Source organism: Gossypium hirsutum, chromosome A08 (assembly GCF_007990345.1).
Source record: "Gossypium hirsutum isolate 1008001.06 chromosome A08, Gossypium_hirsutum_v2.1, whole genome shotgun sequence".
NCBI lineage: Eukaryota > Viridiplantae > Streptophyta > Magnoliopsida > Malvales > Malvaceae > Gossypium > Gossypium hirsutum.
The window spans coordinates 116862675-116882466 of NC_053431.1; the positions used below are offsets into that span (position 1 = coordinate 116862675).

Sequence of the window (19792 nt, forward strand, 5' to 3'; positions counted from 1 at the left end):
TTAAATCATTGTTTTAAAATTCATATTCTTTTGAAGTTCTTTGTATCATATTCTTTTAATATATTATATAGTATCTCATTTAAGTGTTTTTTTCCATATATGTCTATATGTATAAAGCAAAATTAATTTAATCTTGTATGCATCTCTATGTTATTTTTATAAATAATTATTACTATATCTATTATGTGTGTGTTTTGTAAATCTATTATGTGTGGTATATGCTATCATGTATTTTATTATTCTTTTATATTTTATATATTATTTAAGTTATCATGTACATTGTCAATTTTTAAAATGAATTTGTATTTAAAATATTTTTGCATATTATTCGATTCAAATATTTTATTCTACAATACTTATTTCAATAATCATATATTCCTAGTTTTTATGCAAATTTGTCAATTTATATTATATATATTATGTGTTCATTCATCTATTTTGAAATTGTCTTGTACACATTGACTTCTAATTTCTATTTTATTTTGTAAATGTTTTGTGAATTGTTTTATATCGTGCAATATTTATTGTTGATGTATATCACTTAGTCATTGTCATATCTATTGTATCCATTGTTCTCCATCCATGATTAAGAATTTGGTTACATTTACTTAGAATAGTTGTATATAATTGTTGGATTTATTAATTGTGATTTATTGTACTATATTATTTCATGTTCATTAATCTCTTTTCTATGCAAATGTTTCGATACAATGCATTAAGTATCTCATCTATTTTAAAATAAATAAACGTGTTTTGAGCTAATTTTCAATTTTCCTTATTAGTAAAAAAATTTGAAATAAGGCAATATTCAATATCTGAGAATTTGAGAAATCGTGCCCTACGTGCTGGGTATGATTTTTCGGTGAACTAAATATTTGGATATCCTTTTATAATTTTAACGTACGAGTTTTCGAGGGTCAAAAATCAATCGTATTTTTGAAGGTATAAAGGATCGTGTCCAATCGTGTTGGATATGAAGCTGCATATCTTTGAAACGAGAGAATTTTGTCCGCTAATTTGAACTATTCAAACATTTTTAAAAAGAATCACACTTCAAAATTTTTTTTTAAAACCTTTGATATAAGGATAGCATCGAATCAATTTGGTACCAATTTTTGGGCGTAATGAGGGTGCTCACTCTTCCTCATGCGTAACTGACTCCCGAACCCATTTTTGATTTTACGTGAACCAAAATTGCCTTTAATGGAACAAAACGTTTTAGTAGGTGACCCAGTCACACCTAAACCAAGAGATTGGTGGCGACTCCACATTAAGTTTTAAGAAGTCGATTCCCGATTTTTTCCTAAAATAAAAAAATGGTTTCGACTGCTATTAAAATAATTAATTTAATTATGTTAAATGACACATCAGATCTTATACCACATAATTTAAAATGAAAACTTTAAGAAAAAATAAATATTGCAAAATGATGTTTTGAAATCTTAATTTTTAGGTTTTTGAAACTTCTACAAAAACTTTACCGTTCTTTTTTTTTTCTTTTATGCAACAATGTTCTATTTCTTCAAATTTTTTATTTTAAATTTAGCTATGTAAAATTTAATGTGTCATTTAATGGTTAAATTAACAGTTTTAATAAAGAAAATCACAATTAATATAACATCGATAATTTTGGGATGTAACTAGGATGTTTTGAAGTTTGAGAACCAATTTAAAATGAGAGACATAGTTTGGGAATGTCTAGTGCAATTGACTCTTAATTTAATTGAAGGTAATTTTTCGATATAATTAAGGTTCTTCCGTGTCTCATTTTACCGTCCATGAAGACTAATCATTTCGGGGACCTAAAAATATTTTTATGTATTAATTAATTTAAATTAATATAATTCATAAATGATATGTCTGCTTATTTAAGTTTAAAAAAATTTAATTTTTAATTAATTTAATTTAATTTAAAATAAATAATAAACATATATTTGTTTATTTTCTATTAATAGTAAGATGTAAGTTTATTGTTATATTTATTTGTATTTTGAATTTAACATTTTAGAAAACGGGTGGTTCAGTATTTAAAACACTTTTAAAGCTTGTCCTACATATTGACCACACGTTGAGTTAGCAATTCGTATACGTATCGTCGTTTTGTAGGAACTATGGATATGGATATGGATATGGATGTGGAAAGAAAAAAGCCAAAAGATTGTCTCCAATGGCAGTATAGAAACAATGGATATGGATATGGAATTCATTCAATTTCATCTAGTTTTGGATTTATTCCCCCCCAAAAAAGTGCATTTGATTTTGTTCCATCTTTTTATTCATAAATTAAAGAATCCAATTTTAAATTTTTATTTAACATATAGTAGCTTTAAATTTTTATAATATAGTTTAATTAAGAAACATTGAATTACTAATATAAATTATTATTTTATTTTTAAAAAAATTAAAACATTCAACAAAATTTGTGTCTTTTTTTACTCGACTAATCTAAAATAATTAATTATTTATAAAAATGACTCAAATCAAAATTTATTTATGAAAATGATCTATTTTCTATAGTGTCTGCCGAGGCTGCTTGACACAGCGACAGCATAGCCCCCAATGATGACCCAATCATCGATATTTAAAAAAGTTAATTTTTTAAGTGCTTCCATTCAGTCTGTATTTTTCAAATTGCTCGTTAAAAATACGGGTATTCAAGGAGGGAAACAAATATTTTTTAATGGATGTCGTCAGTCTATCAGGCGGTATTGGTGGAGATTTAAAAAAATAGGTGAAACAAAAAAAAAGAAAGAAATAGTTGAAATAGAAAAAAACCGAAAAATAAAATAAAAGGGGAAACCCGTGACCGATGCTTACTTCATAGGTGATTCATGTCTTCTTTGTTCGTCAATGTCACCATCAATGGCTGAAATATTATTTCAAAAAAATAATCTTAGAAGAGATGAGAATGAGAAAGAAAGAGATATGGGAGAAAAATAGAGGGACAAAAAAAAAACAAAGAGATACGAGGGAGAGAGAAAGTCAGATATGAGAAAAAAAAAATTGAATAACAACTATGTAAAATAAAAATATGAAAAGGAATTGAATAATTTATAAAAAATAGAGAATCAAATATGTAAAGAAAAGAAAAAAACAAATATGAAAAATAGAAAATCAAATATGGGAAAGGAAGGAGAATAACACATTCCTTTTCATGTCTCTCTTTTCTATGTATGTTATTATCTTTCCTTTCACATATTTAATTCTCTATTTTTTATACTCTCTTTTCATTCGAATTTTTCTTTTTTTTCTCAATTAAAAACTTTAGTCATCCTATTTAATAGTCATCGATGTTGCTATTTATGGTGGCCTTCGGTGCCAATTTTGACACTAAAGAAGAGATTTCCTCCTCCTTGTTGACTTCTACGATTTAAATCTCCCAGCAGTCGGCTCTAAAATTTCTAAAATAATGACCAAAGCTTCAAATTACTCTTTTTATAATTTTTTTAAATATCACCAATGCCGACTGACATGACAATGACACCTAAAAGATATTTTTTAAAAAAATTTTAACGGGCCAAAAAAATAATTTTTCTAAAAATATTTATTAGTGCCGCCTGACGTATCGATGATACACAAAATATTTTTGAAAAAAAATTCTCTGGTGTCGCCTGACAAGCTGACGGCACTCATTAAAAAATACATTTTTCTTTTTTTTCCTCTTTGAATATACATATTTTTAATGGGTATTTTGAAAAATAAAATTTGGTGGCCCTTACATAAAAAAAAAATTAATTTTTTTAAAAGTTGATGATTGGATCATCATTTGGAGTGGTGCCACCAGTGTGCGCAGAAATTATAAAAAACGATTTTCATTTATAAATTTTGACTTATGTAATTTTCTTAAATAATTAATTAATTTTCATCAATTAGGTAAAAAAAATTCAACTTTTGTGGAAGTCTAGCTGGATTCTTTCAGAGCTTAACATTGTTATAAAAGATAAGAGGTACTTTCTATTGTGTATAACAACAAGCAGTTAATATGGATTTCCTGAATTGGTTAATGTACTTTGTTTTCTCCTTGATATTGTTTCAAGCTTTCCATTTGATCACAAGAAGGAAATTGGGAAGATCCCATAAGCTTCCGCCCGGTCCACCAACAATTCCGATCTTCGGGAACCTTTTCCAGGTTGGTGATAAACCCCATAGGTCCCTTGCCAAACTTGCCAAGATTCATGGGGACATCATGACTCTGAAACTTGGCCAGACTACTACCGTAGTTTTTTCATCTGCAACAATGGCCAAAGAAATCTTCCAAAAGCATGATGCCGTATCTTGTAACCGAACCATTCCCGATGCCCTTCGTGCCCTTCAACATCACGAAGCCGGATTGCCTTGGATGCCTGTTTCAACCACATGGAGAAATCTTAGGAAAATCTGCAATTTGCATATTTTCGCTACTCATAAACTTGACGCTAATCAATACTTGAGGCGCAGCAAAGTAGAACAACTCCTTGCTGGTGTTCGCGAAAGTTCCCTCATCGGAGAAGCGATTGAGATACGTCAAGCTGCTTTCAAAATTACGCTTAGTCTCATATCAAATACTATTTTCTCCATTGATTTAGCCGACTCTACTCATACTTCTGAGGAGTTCCGAGAAATTGTGCGGGGTATCATGGAAGAGTTGGGAAAACCCAACTTTGGTGATAATTTCCCTATTGCTAATCTTGACTTGCAGGGCATCAGGCGTCGAGTGGCAATTCTTTTTAGAAAGATGATGGATCTTTTCGATAAAATGCTCGATGAGCGGATGGAGTTGAGAAGGATGAATGATTATATATCAATTGATGATTTCTTGGATATCCTTCTCCAACTCAGCCACCAAGGAAACAGCGAAAAGCTCGACAGAAATCTTATCAAACATTTGATTTTGGTTGTAACTTAATCTCTTTTCAGTAATTTATTATTTAAGTTGTATAAGTTGTTCAACTTGGTAAGAAATTGTGAAACAGGATTTGGTTGTAGGCGCAATCGAGACAACTACAAGTACTTTGGAATGGGCAATGGCGGAATTACTCCAAAACCCAAAAGTTTTGCAGGAAGCCAGAGGAGAACTGAAGCAAATAATTGGCGAGGGGAACTTGGTGGAGGAATCTAACATTACTTGTTTACCTTATTTGCAAGCAATTGTCAAGGAAACGATGAGGTTGCATCCATCGTTTCCTTTGTTACTCCCCAAAAAAGCTGAAGCAGATATCGAGATTCACAGCTTCGTCATTCCAAAAGGTACACAACTGTTGATCAACGCATGGGCTATAGGTAGAGATCCTAAGTTCTGGGAGGTGCCTGACTTGTTTCGTCCAGAGAGGTTCATAAGATCAGAAATGGATGTTAAAGGAAGGGATTTTGGACTGATTCCGTTCGGAGGTGGGCGAAGAATTTGCCCTGGATTACCATTGGCCATAAGAATGTTGCACTTAATGTTGGGTGGACTCATTCATTCATTTGATTGGAAACATGAAAATAACATCACACCAGAGAGTTTAGATATGAAGGATAAGTATGGTCTTTTTCTGCAGAAAGCTCAACCATTAAGAATCATTCCGATTTCAAATTAACAATATTGTGTTGGTTATTTTATCTATAACTATTGAAGTGTAATAAGTGAAACTTAGCTAACGACAACTTATTGTATCGTAAATTTCATGTTTTCAAACTTTCTGCCAATCAAATAAAAATCATATAAATCTATCAGAAGGAACCGTGTAATGTGCAGCTAATATTAACATTTGAACTTTAACGAAGGTTCATTTCATCTACAACCAAAAACTACTACCGCAATACATCTTCAAAATACATGGAATAAGTAGCTTTTTTCGTCGTTACTTGAAGCTTAGTGCTCAGCCATTTAATTGGAAAGAGTTTCACCTTTGTTTCTAAGATCGTTCCGAGAAACTATGTAGACAAGAATCCTGGTACCAAGGTTATCAGTGTATCTACAAGTACATATATCAATTTCGATAAACCCTCGGACCTTACTAGTGACAGCTCTTGTAGTTTTTAAAGAAATGCACAGTTCATTGTAAATGGTACATACACCAATAGATTACCATTATATATAGAAGTGACAAGGATAAGCTTGCTAAGTTTATAATCAAATTATACAACAAATGGGATGTTAAATTTGTCCAAGTTCTGAATAGGGATGACAATAGAGCGGGATAGGGTGGATGCTGTTAAATCCTTCACCACTCTACAGTTATCATGCTCTACTTCACTATTTGTCTTGCTTCACTATGGATGTATAATATTAAATATTATTACCATCTCCATAGATGTTAGATGCACCCATCCTTACCCCACCTCACCCTGCTCTTGAAGATGCTTTAAAACCATTTTTTGTAACTCGTGTTTGCTTCTTCATTGAGTTCTCTGCTCAAAGTAGGGAGTAAAAGAAGAATAGTGGAAGTAGGGTGGTGTGGAGGGAAAGAAGATGAACATTAGTAATGGGGAAAAAAGTTTATAAAAAAAGATGATGTGGTGTGCATAATCAACCGACGTTAGAGATTTAACATTTGTGTGACTAAAATAAAAATTTTCTCTAACGACAGTGACCAAATTGCAAGTATTTTTATTTGGATGATCAAAATGAAAGCACCTAAAGAGTTGGGTGACCAATTAGGTAGTTTACTCAAAAATGTATCTAGTAATTTTCAAGATGGCTAATCTAACTTGTTTAAAAATTTAAAGTGCTAAAAATATTAACTTTTAAGTTTATTAGATTTTTTTAACACTTCATCAAACAAGGCCTAAATAAAAAAAAAGAAGGAAAAAGAAAAAATTAAAAATCATGATGCTACACTCCTATGAAAGAAAATAAATAGAAAAATCAAGTTAATTGATATGAAGTAGGTGTCCAAATTTTCTATTGATAAAATGTAGTTTATAAGCTAGAAAAAGTTAAGAAAATGTGGTTATTGGTTGAAGGGATTATCTTGTCTAAAAGCTTTGCTTTAATGATTTAGATGAAGAATGGACGGATAGATTGTTTATTTGGCATCATTACAACTTTTGACATCACAATTAAAAATAGGTGGAGAAATGATAAGGATTTCAAATGGAAGAGAGAAATTGGTATCCCTCGAATATGTGAATATTTTACCATTTTTATTTTCATGGGAATCAATGGGATATAGATTATTCCTGGGAAGCTTATATAAGTAATTCATAATATATGTATTTGATTCTGATTTTTCTATATCTGTCATTCTTAATTTAATGAATGATAAAAGGTTAATAGAATACGTTAGGTATGAAAATTAATATACTTTTCTATCTACGAATGTTGATTATATAATATAAAACTAAGATGGTACTAAATGTCAATTCTAAGGCAAATAGTTTCGTTGAGCTTCATCCTTGCAAGTATGAAGTGTGCTTCAAAAAGAGCTTAGATGTTGACCGACTAGAAAACGGTAAGGGTTTCAATTTGACCGCTTTGAACCTCCCCCCAATCTTGAGGATTTTGCAGCTTGGTGATTGCTTTCTCCCATTTTTCTTGCATGTTGGGTTAATTTTGAAGCAAGCTTGGATGTTTGTAGGCGCTGTTGAAGTAGTTGAGTTTCCAGAATTGAATACAAACGCTGTTGTTGTTTAGATTCAATCTCTTTAAGATATTGCCGATGACTTGAATTCCAAATTGCAGCTTTAATGGCGGACATTGGTTTATTGCTTCTTTACCCTCTGCAAGCTTTCATTGAAAACTGAAACGGTCGGCCCTTCCATTCAATGTTTCTAGTTCCATCATCAGAAAGGATCCATGCACTAGAAGGCCCTCCATAGCTTCAAATCCCCACCCTAACCCATCTCTTTACTTTCTCCTTCCTTTCTTTCTCTCTCAATCAATCTAAAAGCTTTTACCAATTGGTCCTCTTTGTGTTATGTACTATTCAAATGGAGGACACAACAGGAAGATTAAAATCTTCTCAGCAAGTGTTAGGAAAAAAGGATTAATATGTCCCTTCAACTTCGCAAATTAATAATACTTAAACTTTTTTCTAATTTAATCTGAACTGAATTGATAATTTTTTTTAAATTTTTGGTTGACTAGGTTAAATTTTATACTAACACACGTCTTAAATTTTTTTTTGAAAATTAAAAATAAAAATAAAAAATTAAGAATTTTAGGAATTTCTTTTATTCCAACATGGAAAAATCACATTAACAACTATTTGTCTAAGTAATTTGGACAATAAAACTGGAGTGCCTTAAAAAAATTTTTTGTCAATAATCTCACATCAATCAATCGAATATTAATTAATACATAATCAATCAAACGCTATTTAAAAATGGCTCTTTTGCTCAAAAACAAATATTCCAAATGTTAAGTTCATTCTAAAAATGTCTTTCTAGTAATTTTATATTTTTATAATTTTAAAAAAAGATTAAATATAAAATTGGTACTTGAACTTGTCCATTTTTCTTATATTGGTACTTGTAATTTTTTTGTCTTAGATTGATACCCAAACTGTTTTTATGTCCACTAGATTAGTACCTGAGCCTAACGACGTTACTTTTTTGTGGATGTGGCAGCACTAGCCATTCACGTTTTGCCACGTGTTATCCTCTTTGGCTGCAAGTCAAACCCCCTTTAATTATTTTTCCTTTCGTTTTCTTTTAAAAATTAATTTTTTTTCCTTTCATTTTTCTTTCACTATCATATTCTACCTCTTCGCCTTCTAGCTCACTTTTATCTCTTTTGTTTTTTCCTTTCACTATCTGTTTTGTTTTCTACTTGATCTCTTCGCTTTCTATCTATTTGATTTTATCTATTCATAACACATCTTTTAAAGGAAGAAAACAAGCGAAAATGTCTTTTTCAACAAATAGAAAATTAAGTGCTCAAAAAAGTTTTTGTACCCATAATGTTCAAAACAAAGAACCCAACAAATTCAAAGAACAAATAACAAACAATAAAGAATCCAACACATTCAAAGAACAAATAACAAACAAAGAACCCAAAATCTTAAAGAAGAAAAAAAAAGAACCTGATATATTCTCAATTTCAATCTCAGTAACAAATAAAGAATTTAAAATTTTCAACCCAAAATCATTTCAACTAGGAAAAAAGTTAACAACCTAATATAATAGCAAGAACCTAAAATGAGAGCAACAACCTAAAGAATTACAAGAATTTAAAATTATTTGAAAATAAGAAATTTACAACTAGAAAGATAGCAAGAACTCAAAAAAAAAAAATGAAATACAAGAATTTAAAAAACCCTAAAAAACCTATGGATCCAATGAACAACAAAGGCAATTCCTCTCTTGAATTTGTTAACCCTTAACTCCAAGACCTGAAGAACTTCTACTAGGCTCTAAGAAAATTGATTCTCTGTTGTTGCCTTGGCAGCGGTGTTGCTACTACTCCCTTTGGCTCCTCAACTCACTTTTAGCCTCACCAAAAGCCTCCTTAGTCTTTCTTCAGCAAGCGGAGAGTATAATTTCAAAAGCTCAAGGATCAAGTTTTGATTTTTTTTATAGCTTTAAAGAGATTTTCTTGGAAATACAAGGCAAGATTTGAGAAGAAAAGGAAGAGAGAAGTGTTGTAACACCCCACACCCGTACCCTACGTTGGGATAAAATATGATGCGTTACTAAACTTAAACACATGTATTCAAATGTTTCCGAGTCACCAAGACTTGATTGAATTTAAAACTTTTTCGAACCTTCTCTAAACTCCTTAATATAGGCCTACGATGCCTCAAACATTCATTGGAAACCATTTGGGGACCAACCTGGGTCCTTTAACTAACCTTAGAAAAATAACTCTTAAAACAGGGCACACGTTTGTGTGGAAGGGCAACACGCACGTGTGGTTATTATAACACGGCCATACTGATAGCCCATGTGACACACACGACCTAAGTATATAGGGACAGGTCCGTGTCCCATGCCTGTGTGAATTAAATTCTAATTCGAACCTACAGGGGTTTCACACGGCCTGACATACGCCCGTGTCTCTCACACGGCCATGACACGCCTGTATCTTAGCCCCTGTCTAAAAACCTTGACATTATGTTTCTGACCTCAGCATCTAATTTAGGGCACACGGCCAAGGCACATGCCTGTGGCCAGAGGCCGTGTCCTCCACATGGTTGAGATACACGGCTATGTCTCTACCCGTGTGTTTACTAACATACATTCTGACTTGCAAATTTTACGTGCAAGGGACACACGGCCGAATAACACACCCATAGGGTTGGCCGTATGTCACACACGGCTTAAACACACGCTCGTGTGTCTACCCGTGGGGACAATATAGGACTATCTACCAAGCCTTTGCCACCCTGAAACACAATCTAACATCAACCAACATATCAAAGATTAACTTAATATGATTTCTCAACCAAACAACCATAGCTAAGACCTATATACATTACATATATTCAACCATGCCAACAATTTCACATTCATGAAAGACTAGCTTGCATTCACATAATAACTTTCAATATTAGCCATTTCCATGGCCTTATACAAAATGAATCAAATGCTAAGCTAAGCTATCATATTTGGCCAATTAACAATGACACAAAACTTAAAAGTCTAAGTTCCTATACATGCCATATTCAAAATGATAAATCTAATTATACCGAGTGCTTCAGTTGATAGTGTGATTAATGCCTCCGACGTCTGTTGATCTTCGAGCTAGTTAGGCGGCACTATAAGAAAATAGAAAAGAGAAGGAGTAAGCATAAAGCTTAGTAAGTTGTATGCAAATAAATATAGCAACAACTTTCCCATTCATCATCATGCTTATAGTACAAAAGTAGGCATAAGCACAACTTACTCGTCACTAACCAATACAATTCACATAGCATATATATTGAGCTCACGTATCATACATTTCAAATAGGAACATGTACCACTCACAACATGGTTATACTTTTCTCGTTTGACTTAAACTATAACTCTTACCGTTGAACCATTTGGAAAGCTATTCGATATTCATTATGCCTCAAACATAGGGTATAATGCCGCTGCCATGTCTTATACATGGTCTTACACTGGCTGATCCATCAAGTCGATGCCATATCCAGACATGGTTTTCACTGACTATCGAAATCGAGGCTGACGCCATGTCCCGGACATGGTCTTACACTAGCTCTCACATATTCGTGCCGATGCCATGTCCCAGACATGGTCTTACACTGACACATCTCGTAGCTGATGCATGTCCCAGACATATCTTACACTAGTACACCAATAACCCGAATGTCATGGCGTGAATATCCGATTTATTTCCTAATGTTCAAACGGGAGTTCCACTATCTCAATATTTATCATACATAATCATTTTCACAAACAAGCAATTTATGCTATATCAATTCAAACACATACAATAACAATGTAGTTGTATTATTTACTACAACTTACCTCGGTATACAAAATGTAGACACTAGTTCGGTTTAGTCCACTTGTTTTACTTTTCCTCGGTCTAGGCTCGGATTTTGTATTTCTTGATCTAAAATAATAAAAATTCATCCATTTAGTCACTAGATAAATTTATACAATAAAAAGTTCACATTTTTGGCAAAATGACCATTTTGCCCCTAGACTCGAAAATCCATTTTTTTATCGAATTTCTTCATTCCTTAAGCCTAGCTGAACCCTTTTTACTCTTATAGCAACCCAAAATTTCCATTATTTCACACATTTGTCACATATTTTTACAACTTATGCAAAATGGTCCTTAGTTAGGGTTTTCATGAAAATTACTTCACAAAAGTTGTTTATTTTACAACCATGATTCATTTCCTTCCATAAAATTTCAAAAAAAAAACATGAATATTCTCATGTTAAAACCCTAGACTCTCAATCATTTTGCAAAATAGTCCCCCCATTAGCTAGCTCATGCCACAAGGGTTCCAAAAGTACTAAAATTATAAAAAATAACCATCTAAATCACTTACTTGAGAGGGAGATGAATGGTTGGAAGTTTTAACCTTCAAAGCCCTTACTCTTGCTGAAAATTTCGGTGAAGAAGGAGATGAGAAAGGGTTGATATCATCCCTTGTTTATTTTATTTCTTTTTAGTCAAATAAGCCACCAAATTTTTACCTAACATTTGACTATCTAATTTCTTTGTCTAATGGCCGATCAAGCACTATTCTAGGGTCTATTTGCTCTTTAAAGATCCCCAATTAATGATACATGGAAATTTAAGACCCTTAGCTATCAAATTAAGACTTTTGCACTTTATGCGATTTAGTCATTTTTCACAATTAAGCATGAAATCGCTAAAATTAACTCACCAAAATTTTTATACTCTCATATAATCATGCCAAAACACATAAAATAATATTAAAAATAATTTCTCTGCCTTCGGATCAGTGGTCCCGAAACCACTGTTTCAATTGGGCTTAAAATCGAGATGTTACAAGTGTTTTAATGGTCGGATCGGCTGGAGAAGGCCATGGATGGTGGCAACTCATGGCAGTGACAACTAGGGTTAAAAGAAGAGGAATATGGAGAAGAAGAGAAGAAGACATTGTGTGTAACAACCTAATTTTCAGTGGTGTCGGAACAGTGATTTGAGATCACTGAATCAGACAAATGAGTAGGAAATATTATTAATTTAGTGAGTATAAGTTAAATGTGAAGTTAGGAAAAATTTTGAAGTAGTGAATAGTGTACTAAAAATAAATATTAAAATAATTAGAATCGAAAACGAGGTATTGAGACCTCGAGAATTTTAAATCGAGCCATAAATATTTTTATAAATATTTATGGAGTGTTAATAAGTCAGTATTAAAGTTTCGTCAAGAAATTTTAAAGTTTTGATAGTTAATTGAACAAAAAAGACTAAATTGTATTAAATGCAAAATTGTGGGAAATGATTAAATAGCTTAAATGATAAAAGAAAGAGGGTTTAAAAGGAAAATAGACCCAAGGTCTCTTTGCGTTGGATGGCAATGGCATGAAATCAGCAAGAAAATAAGGAGAATTAAGGGAAAAATTGCAAAATTGCAAAATTTACTTAATAAAGCTAGGACTAAAGTAGAATTATCTAGATTGCTCTTTATTTTTCTGCATTCTCATCAGAAAAAACACCATGGAAGAGTTCCCTTGAGCTGGTTTTTTTCATATTTTTACTTCAGGTAAGTTCAATTCTTGATTATTTCTTGAATTTTTTTGTGTTTTTGTGACTTTTACAACTAGGTCCACTTGTTAAATTCATTAGTTTTTGATTCTATGAAAGAAATTGAAAGTTGCTATGAATATGTGCTGGAAGTATATGATGATTTTTCATGGAATTAGAGCTTTAAATTGTTTATATGCTGATTTTATTGAAACAATTGAATAGAAAGTGAATGTTTGGGACCTAATTGTAAAAGAGTTTGAAGTTAGAGTTTTATGTAGAAATTATGAATTTAAATAGTTATGAAATAACTTATAATGTCTAGGAAAAGTATTAATTGAGAAAATTATCTTAATTGAGGGGTTAATTGAGCAAGGACTGAATTGTATGAATTGTGAACTTTGGGGCAAAATTGAAATCAACATTTTGCACTAAAACTGTTTTGGACAGCAGCAGTAGTCTAACTTTGAAAAATCACCAAAAATTGTAGAAATGGAATTAGAGGATGAATAAATATGAAATTAAAGCTTATTGAGTCTAGTTTCTTATAGAAGAAATGATGTAAGCAATGGAATTGTAAATCATGAGATATGTTAAATTTTGTGAGACAAGGCCAGAATGATTTCGGGTTCCCCTGTTCTGACTTTGTAAAATCATCAAAAATTGGATAAAAATAATTAGGGCTTAAATTTATATGTTTAGAATCTTGAATGAGTCTATTTTCAAGAGAACAAACGGGAACATCATTCGAATCCTGTACGAGGAGATAATTAATTTTTAGTGAAGAAGGGTCGGAGCTGTCAGACAGCAGAACAGGGGAGACTTCAATGAATAAAATGTATTAATTGGCCTAACCAAAAATTATGAAATTTTTATGGTAAGAAGATATATGAGTATAGTTTCATATAAAATTAGCGGATCTTAATTTTGAGTTCTGTAGCTCTAGATATAAATAATTTAGTGACTACGACACGGGTGGATGTCTGAATATTCACATAAGTAATTAGTGAAAATTATGGATAAGGTTACTTACAAGTGTGTTATTTATACCAAGGATGTGGATGGAGAGGAGGAGGAGGAAAAATATATGAATGACTCGTGTATAAATTAAATACATGCCCGATTATAATCGATAAGTGTTGGATTAGAAATGATATAATGTTTTATGTGGAATATTTATTATGAAATTATGATTATCGTTATAATACAAAATTTGTACTTGTGAGTTTATATGGCTAAATTTTAGTGATTATTTGTTAATTTTATGAATTTCATGATGTGTTATTTCATATGTATTAATGATAAAATCGTGGATAATGTAAAAGCATGAAAATTGAATAAATGATCAAATTAAGCATTTCAGTTCAGTGACAAGATGAATTAAAGGAAAAGACCATAGTTGGACCATGGCAACAAGTGATAAGTGATAGCTTCGGCTACACTTATCTGATCAAGGATAAGTAAAAGTGATAAGTAATAGCTTCGGTTACACTTATCTGATTAAGGACAAATGACAAGTGAAAAGTGGTAGCTTTGGCTACCTGATCAGTGAAAAGTGGTAGCTTCTGCTACCTGATAAGTGAAAAGTGGTAGCTTCTGCTACCTGATCAGTGAAAAATGGTAGCTCCGACTACCTAATCAATGAAAAATAGTAGCTCCGGCTACCTGATCAGTGAATAGTGGTAGCTTCGGCTACAAGTGACAAGTGATTTCCGTATAAGACCATATCTGGGATATGGCATCGGTGTGATATATGCTACTGTATAAGACCATATCTGGGATATGGCATCAGTGAGATATGTGATTCGTGTAAGACCATAGCTGGGCTATGGCATCGATATGTGATATGTGATTACGTGTAAGACCATAGCTGGGCTATGACATCGATATATGAAGATGTGTAAGACCATAGTTGAACTATGACATCGAGTAAACGAAGTACTCAATTCCGTATGACGTTCACTAATTTGACAAAGTTTGGTAAGTGTTACATGGAATTATGTGATACATGAAGTACGAGTTGATAAGATATGAGTATAGAACTTGGTTGATAAATGAATTCATTTGTGATTATATAATTGTTCATCTTGAATGTACTATCCATATGTATTGATAATTCAAACGTATTAATGAATAAAGTTCCGACATGGAATAAATTAAACACGAGACAAATAATTATGAAATTGAACTCAGAATTCATGAAAATGATGGTTATTGATATATAGAGACATGAGACATTGGTATATGAATATGGAAAATATTTGATAAATGTGTTTATTCATAATTATGGAATTATATACCTCATGTGTACTATTTGCATAAAGATGATATTTCAAATACTTTGGTTATTTAAGCTTAAATATGAAACAGTATGAAATCAAGATAAGTTGTTATAAAAATATATTTAGATTACAGAGATATGGCTAATGTATGTTGTATGATTACATAACGTGAAATTGTGTATATATATGAGAAATTTAATGAGAAATGAGCCTATACACGTTTCTTGTTATTTATATGAAGTGTACGACTGACAAGGGTGATGAAGTTATAAACAGAGAGTTACACGAGTTGAAAACACGAGCTTGTGAATCTCCAAAGTGTGAAAATTTTCTAAGTGTTGCAAAAGTTTCATATGTTTACGGTTTGGTCCCGAACCACCCTGAATGTATGTTTTGGGCCCCATAGGCCCATATAAGGGACGTTAAACATATGTATGAAAGTTTTTAATTTAGAAGAAATTTTATGGCTGATTTTTACATGATTGATCATATTAAGTTCGGTAATGCCTCATACCCTATTCTAGGCTCGGAATATTGGTAGGGGGTGTTACATTGTGGCCAGGGTAGGAAAAAGAAAAAGAAAAGGAAGAAAATGAGGAAAAATGAAAAAAAAAGGTACAAAGAGGATGACATGTGGCACCATATGAGTGGTCAGTACTACCATGTTAGCTCAAAAGTAACAATGTTATGCTTAGGTACCAATATAGTTGACGGAAAAAAAGTTTGGGTACCAATTTAAGATAAAAAAAATCATAAGTACCAATCTGAGAGAAGTGGACAAATTCGGATACTAATTTATATTTATCCTTTTTAAAAATTAAAATATAAAATTATGGTGTAAAATGACAACAGGAATTTTAGATAATTTTCAATTTTTTATATTTTGACCTTTTCTTAAATTTTAGGATGTTTATTGTTTTTTTATTTAACGGGCATAATCAACCTTAACAAATGACTATGGACAACAACGTCTACAAATTCATTCTTAATGTTTCCTTTTTAATAATTTTTATTTTTAATAATTTAAAATAATAATAAATTTAAAATAAATTCCATATTTTAAAATAAGCCTTAAACTTCAATACTTAAATTATTTATAATCATTTTAAATTTTCAAATATTCAACAATATAAAAATTTAAAACGCAAATTTTTATATATTTAACCAAATAATTTATATTTGATTTTTTTTATTTTGATATTTGATTTTTTAATTATCCTTGAGAACGTTTTTTTTTAATTCTCCAATTAACCAAAATTTTATTTAATTATAAAAATCCAATTTAAGGAAACTTTCGATTGTGTTAGTATGTTTATTTTTCATCCCACTTGAATTTTTTTATAAAAAATTTTGGAATTCATTTTTTATTTATATTATTATTTTTGAAATTATAAAAATAAAATAAAATTCCTATATATATATATATATATGTTTAGAATGAACATGGTCACACTGTTATCTAAATTTAAATAAATCTAGAAAATAGTTTGTTTAAGTTTATTTTACACAGGAAATTAAAAAATTAAAAAATTTCTAAAAAACCTATAGCTTATTTTAAAGTAATACTTTTTATGCTATTATTTTTTGAAATTATAAAACTATTAGAAATACAAGTTTAGAATTAACCTAAACAATTATTTGTTGTGATTCATTATATATGCACATGAAATTAAAAAAATAAAAATCCTAAAATTTCTAATTTTCTTTAAAGAAATAGATATATTTTAAGACACACGTGAATATTCTATTGGTTTTTAGCATAAAATTATAAAATTTAATGCCACCAAAGTACCTAAAAATTAGGTATAAACTAAGAGAAATTAGGTATAAATCAAGTACTCCAAGTTGAAAGGCTAAGAAAAAACTGGAAATTAAAATGTTTTTACTACTGCCACAATAAATATAGTGCATAGCTAAATTGTTAGTATAGGGAAGAGGATGATTCTCATGCAAAGTAATATTGTAATTTTTTTTATTTTTTTGATAACCGTTTTAAATTTATTAATATTTTTAAAAAATATTAAATATATGTATATAAAAATATTAAATAAATAAATTTCAAATATGAAACATGCATCAATTATATAAAATACTAATCAATAAAGTTTACAAATAAAAAAAATATTTTGCAACAAATGTCAATATTATCTCATTAATTAAACAACAAAATAACTAAACATATTAGATGAAAGGTGCATAAAAACTTACGCACGAAGCTATGTTCATGAATCTTTAAGCTTCTCGCCTTGTAATTGTTATATAAAATTTGATAGCCGAAAAATTCTATTGTTTACATTTCGTGTAACTCATGTATCGTATTTGCTTGATTCTATCTCTGTAATTGTTGATTTAATTAATGGTTCAAAGTATTAAGGTGTTAGGTACTAATTATGAATGTTGATTAAATAATAATAATAATATAAAATAAAAATGCATGGCAAATCAGATGTGTAATAGTAGTAGCTACAATAGATCTCAAAATTTAGGGTGGTAAAGCCTTTGTGCTGTTGGTTACTAGCATTTTGAGCCTGTGCATTTGTGTAACATTATATAAATTGCTATAAAATTATTGCTTCATTCAAAACAAAGAATTGGTATTTCTTATACACTGAAAGAGGTACTTTCTATTGTGTATAACAGCAAGCAATTAATATGGATTTCTTGAGTTGCTTACTGTACTTTGTTTTCTACTTGATCTTGTTTCAAGCTTTCCATTTTATCACAAGAAGGAAACTGGGAAGAACCCACAAGCTTCCGCCCGGTCCACCAACAATTCCAATCTTCGGGAACCTCTTTCAGCTTGGTGATGAACCCCATAGGGCCCTTGCCAAACTTGCCAACATTCATGGGGACATCATGACTTTGAAACTTGGCCAAACAACTACGCTAGTTCTTTCGTCTGCAGCCATGGCCAAAGAAATCCTCCTAACGTACGATGCCATATCTTGTAACCGAACCGTTCCAGGTGCCCTTCGTGCCCTTCAACACAACGAAACCGGATTGCCTTGGATGTCTGTTTCAATCACATGGAGAAATCTTAGGAAAATCTGTAATTTGCACATTTTCGCTAGTCACAAACTTGACGCTAACCAACACTTGCGGCGTAGCAAAATAGAGCAACTCCTTGCTGATGTTCGTGATAGTTCCCGCGTAGGGGAAGCGATCGAGATATCCACAGTTGTTTTCAAAACTACACTTAATCTTTTGTCCAATACTATTTTCTCTATCGATTTAGCTGACTCTTCAGATAGTGCTCTGGAATACCAAAAAATTGTGCGAGGTGTCAGGGAAGAGTTAGGAAAACTCAATTTTGGTGATTATTTCCCTACTCTTCTTGATAATCTTGACTTGCAAGGTATAAGGAGGCGGATGTCGATTCATTTTGAGAAGTTGATGAATATTTTCGACAAACTGATCGATGAGCGGTTGGAGTTGAAAAAGATGGATGATTATATATCAACTAATGATTTATTGGATACTCTTCTCCAACTCAGTAAACAAGATAGCAACGAAGAGCTCGACAGAAATTTGATAAAGCATTTGATTCTGGTTTTTAACTTCATCTCCTTTCTGTCTTTTATTATTTAAGTTCATAACTTGGTAATAAGAAATTGTTTTGAAACAGGATTTGTTGATAGCGGGGACGAATAGTACTTCCAGTACTTTGGAGTGGGCAATGGCAGAATTATTCCATAACCCAAAACCTTTACGGGTAGCTCGAAGAGAACTGCAACAAGTAATTGGCGAAGGGAACCCAGTGGAGGAATCCCACGTTACTTGTTTACCTTATTTGCAAGCAATTGTTAAGGAAACGATGAGATTGCATCCTCCAATTCCCTTGTTACTTCCTCGAAAAGCTGAAGAAGATATTGAGATTCATAATTTCGTGGTTCCAAAGGGTGCACGAGTGTTGATCAACGCATGGGCTATAGGTAGAGATCCTAATTTTTGGGAGGAACCTGACTTGTTTCTTCCTGAGAGGTTCATAAGATCAACAATTGATGTTAAAGGAAGGGACTTTGGACTCATTCCATTTGGGAGTGGTAGACGTATTTGCCCTGGATTGCCACTAGCCATGAGAATGTTGCACTTAACGTTGGGTACACTTATTTATTCATTCGACTGGGAACTTGAAGATGGAGTTACACTTAAAAGTTTAAGCATGGTTGATACATGTAATCTTGTTCTACAGAAAGCTCAACGATTAAGACTTATCTCGCGTTCAATTTAATAATATTGTATTAAATTGAAGAGAAATAATTGGAACTTAGAAAATAAGCTTTAAAATAGCAATAATTCCAAAAATTCTATTGTTTACATTTTCGTCGGAGCCAATGACATATAGATTATTTTCGTGTAATTTTATGTAAGTAATTCAAATTATATTTGCTTGATTCTATCTTTGTAATTGTTGATTTAATCCATGCCC

The 19792-nt window shown here is 31.4% G+C and overlaps 2 protein-coding genes and 1 long non-coding RNA gene across 3 annotated transcripts; 2 read left to right on the plus strand and 1 right to left on the minus strand.

Annotated features, from left to right (window-relative positions):
- Positions 1-3773: 3773 nt before the first annotated feature.
- Positions 3774-5697, plus strand: LOC107926999 (geraniol 8-hydroxylase). Its single transcript, XM_016857956.2, has 2 exons — positions 3774-4873; positions 4953-5697. The coding sequence occupies exons 1-2, from the start codon at positions 3983-3985 to the stop codon at positions 5556-5558; spliced, it is 1497 nt and encodes a 498-aa protein (XP_016713445.1). The 5' UTR covers positions 3774-3982; the 3' UTR covers positions 5559-5697.
- Positions 5698-10498: 4801 nt separating this feature from the next.
- On the minus strand, positions 10499-12018 carry LOC121204645 (uncharacterized). The gene is made up of 3 exons (XR_005899833.1): positions 11913-12018; positions 11377-11464; positions 10499-10661 (listed from the first exon to the last, which is right to left on the minus strand). It is a non-coding gene; the product is annotated as an uncharacterized lncRNA (long non-coding RNA).
- Positions 12019-17858: 5840 nt separating this feature from the next.
- On the plus strand, positions 17859-19760 carry LOC107926966 (geraniol 8-hydroxylase). The gene is made up of 2 exons (XM_016857901.2): positions 17859-18912; positions 18989-19760. Exons 1-2 carry the CDS (start codon positions 18016-18018, stop codon positions 19592-19594), a joined length of 1503 nt encoding a protein of 500 aa, XP_016713390.1. The 5' UTR covers positions 17859-18015; the 3' UTR covers positions 19595-19760.
- Positions 19761-19792: the final 32 nt, after the last annotated feature.

Bases quoted from the DNA above. Each gene is read 5' to 3' on its own strand.
- LOC107926999 (XM_016857956.2), top strand. From the start codon at position 3,983: ATGGATTTCCTGAATTGGTTAATGTACTTTGTTTTCTCCTTGATATTG. The intron at 4,874-4,952 runs GTTGTAACTTAA...ATTGTGAAACAG, and splicing joins TTATCAAACATTTGATTTTG to GATTTGGTTGTAGGCGCAAT.
- LOC107926966 (XM_016857901.2), top strand. From the start codon at position 18,016: ATGGATTTCTTGAGTTGCTTACTGTACTTTGTTTTCTACTTGATCTTG. The intron at 18,913-18,988 runs GTTTTTAACTTC...GTTTTGAAACAG, and splicing joins TGATAAAGCATTTGATTCTG to GATTTGTTGATAGCGGGGAC.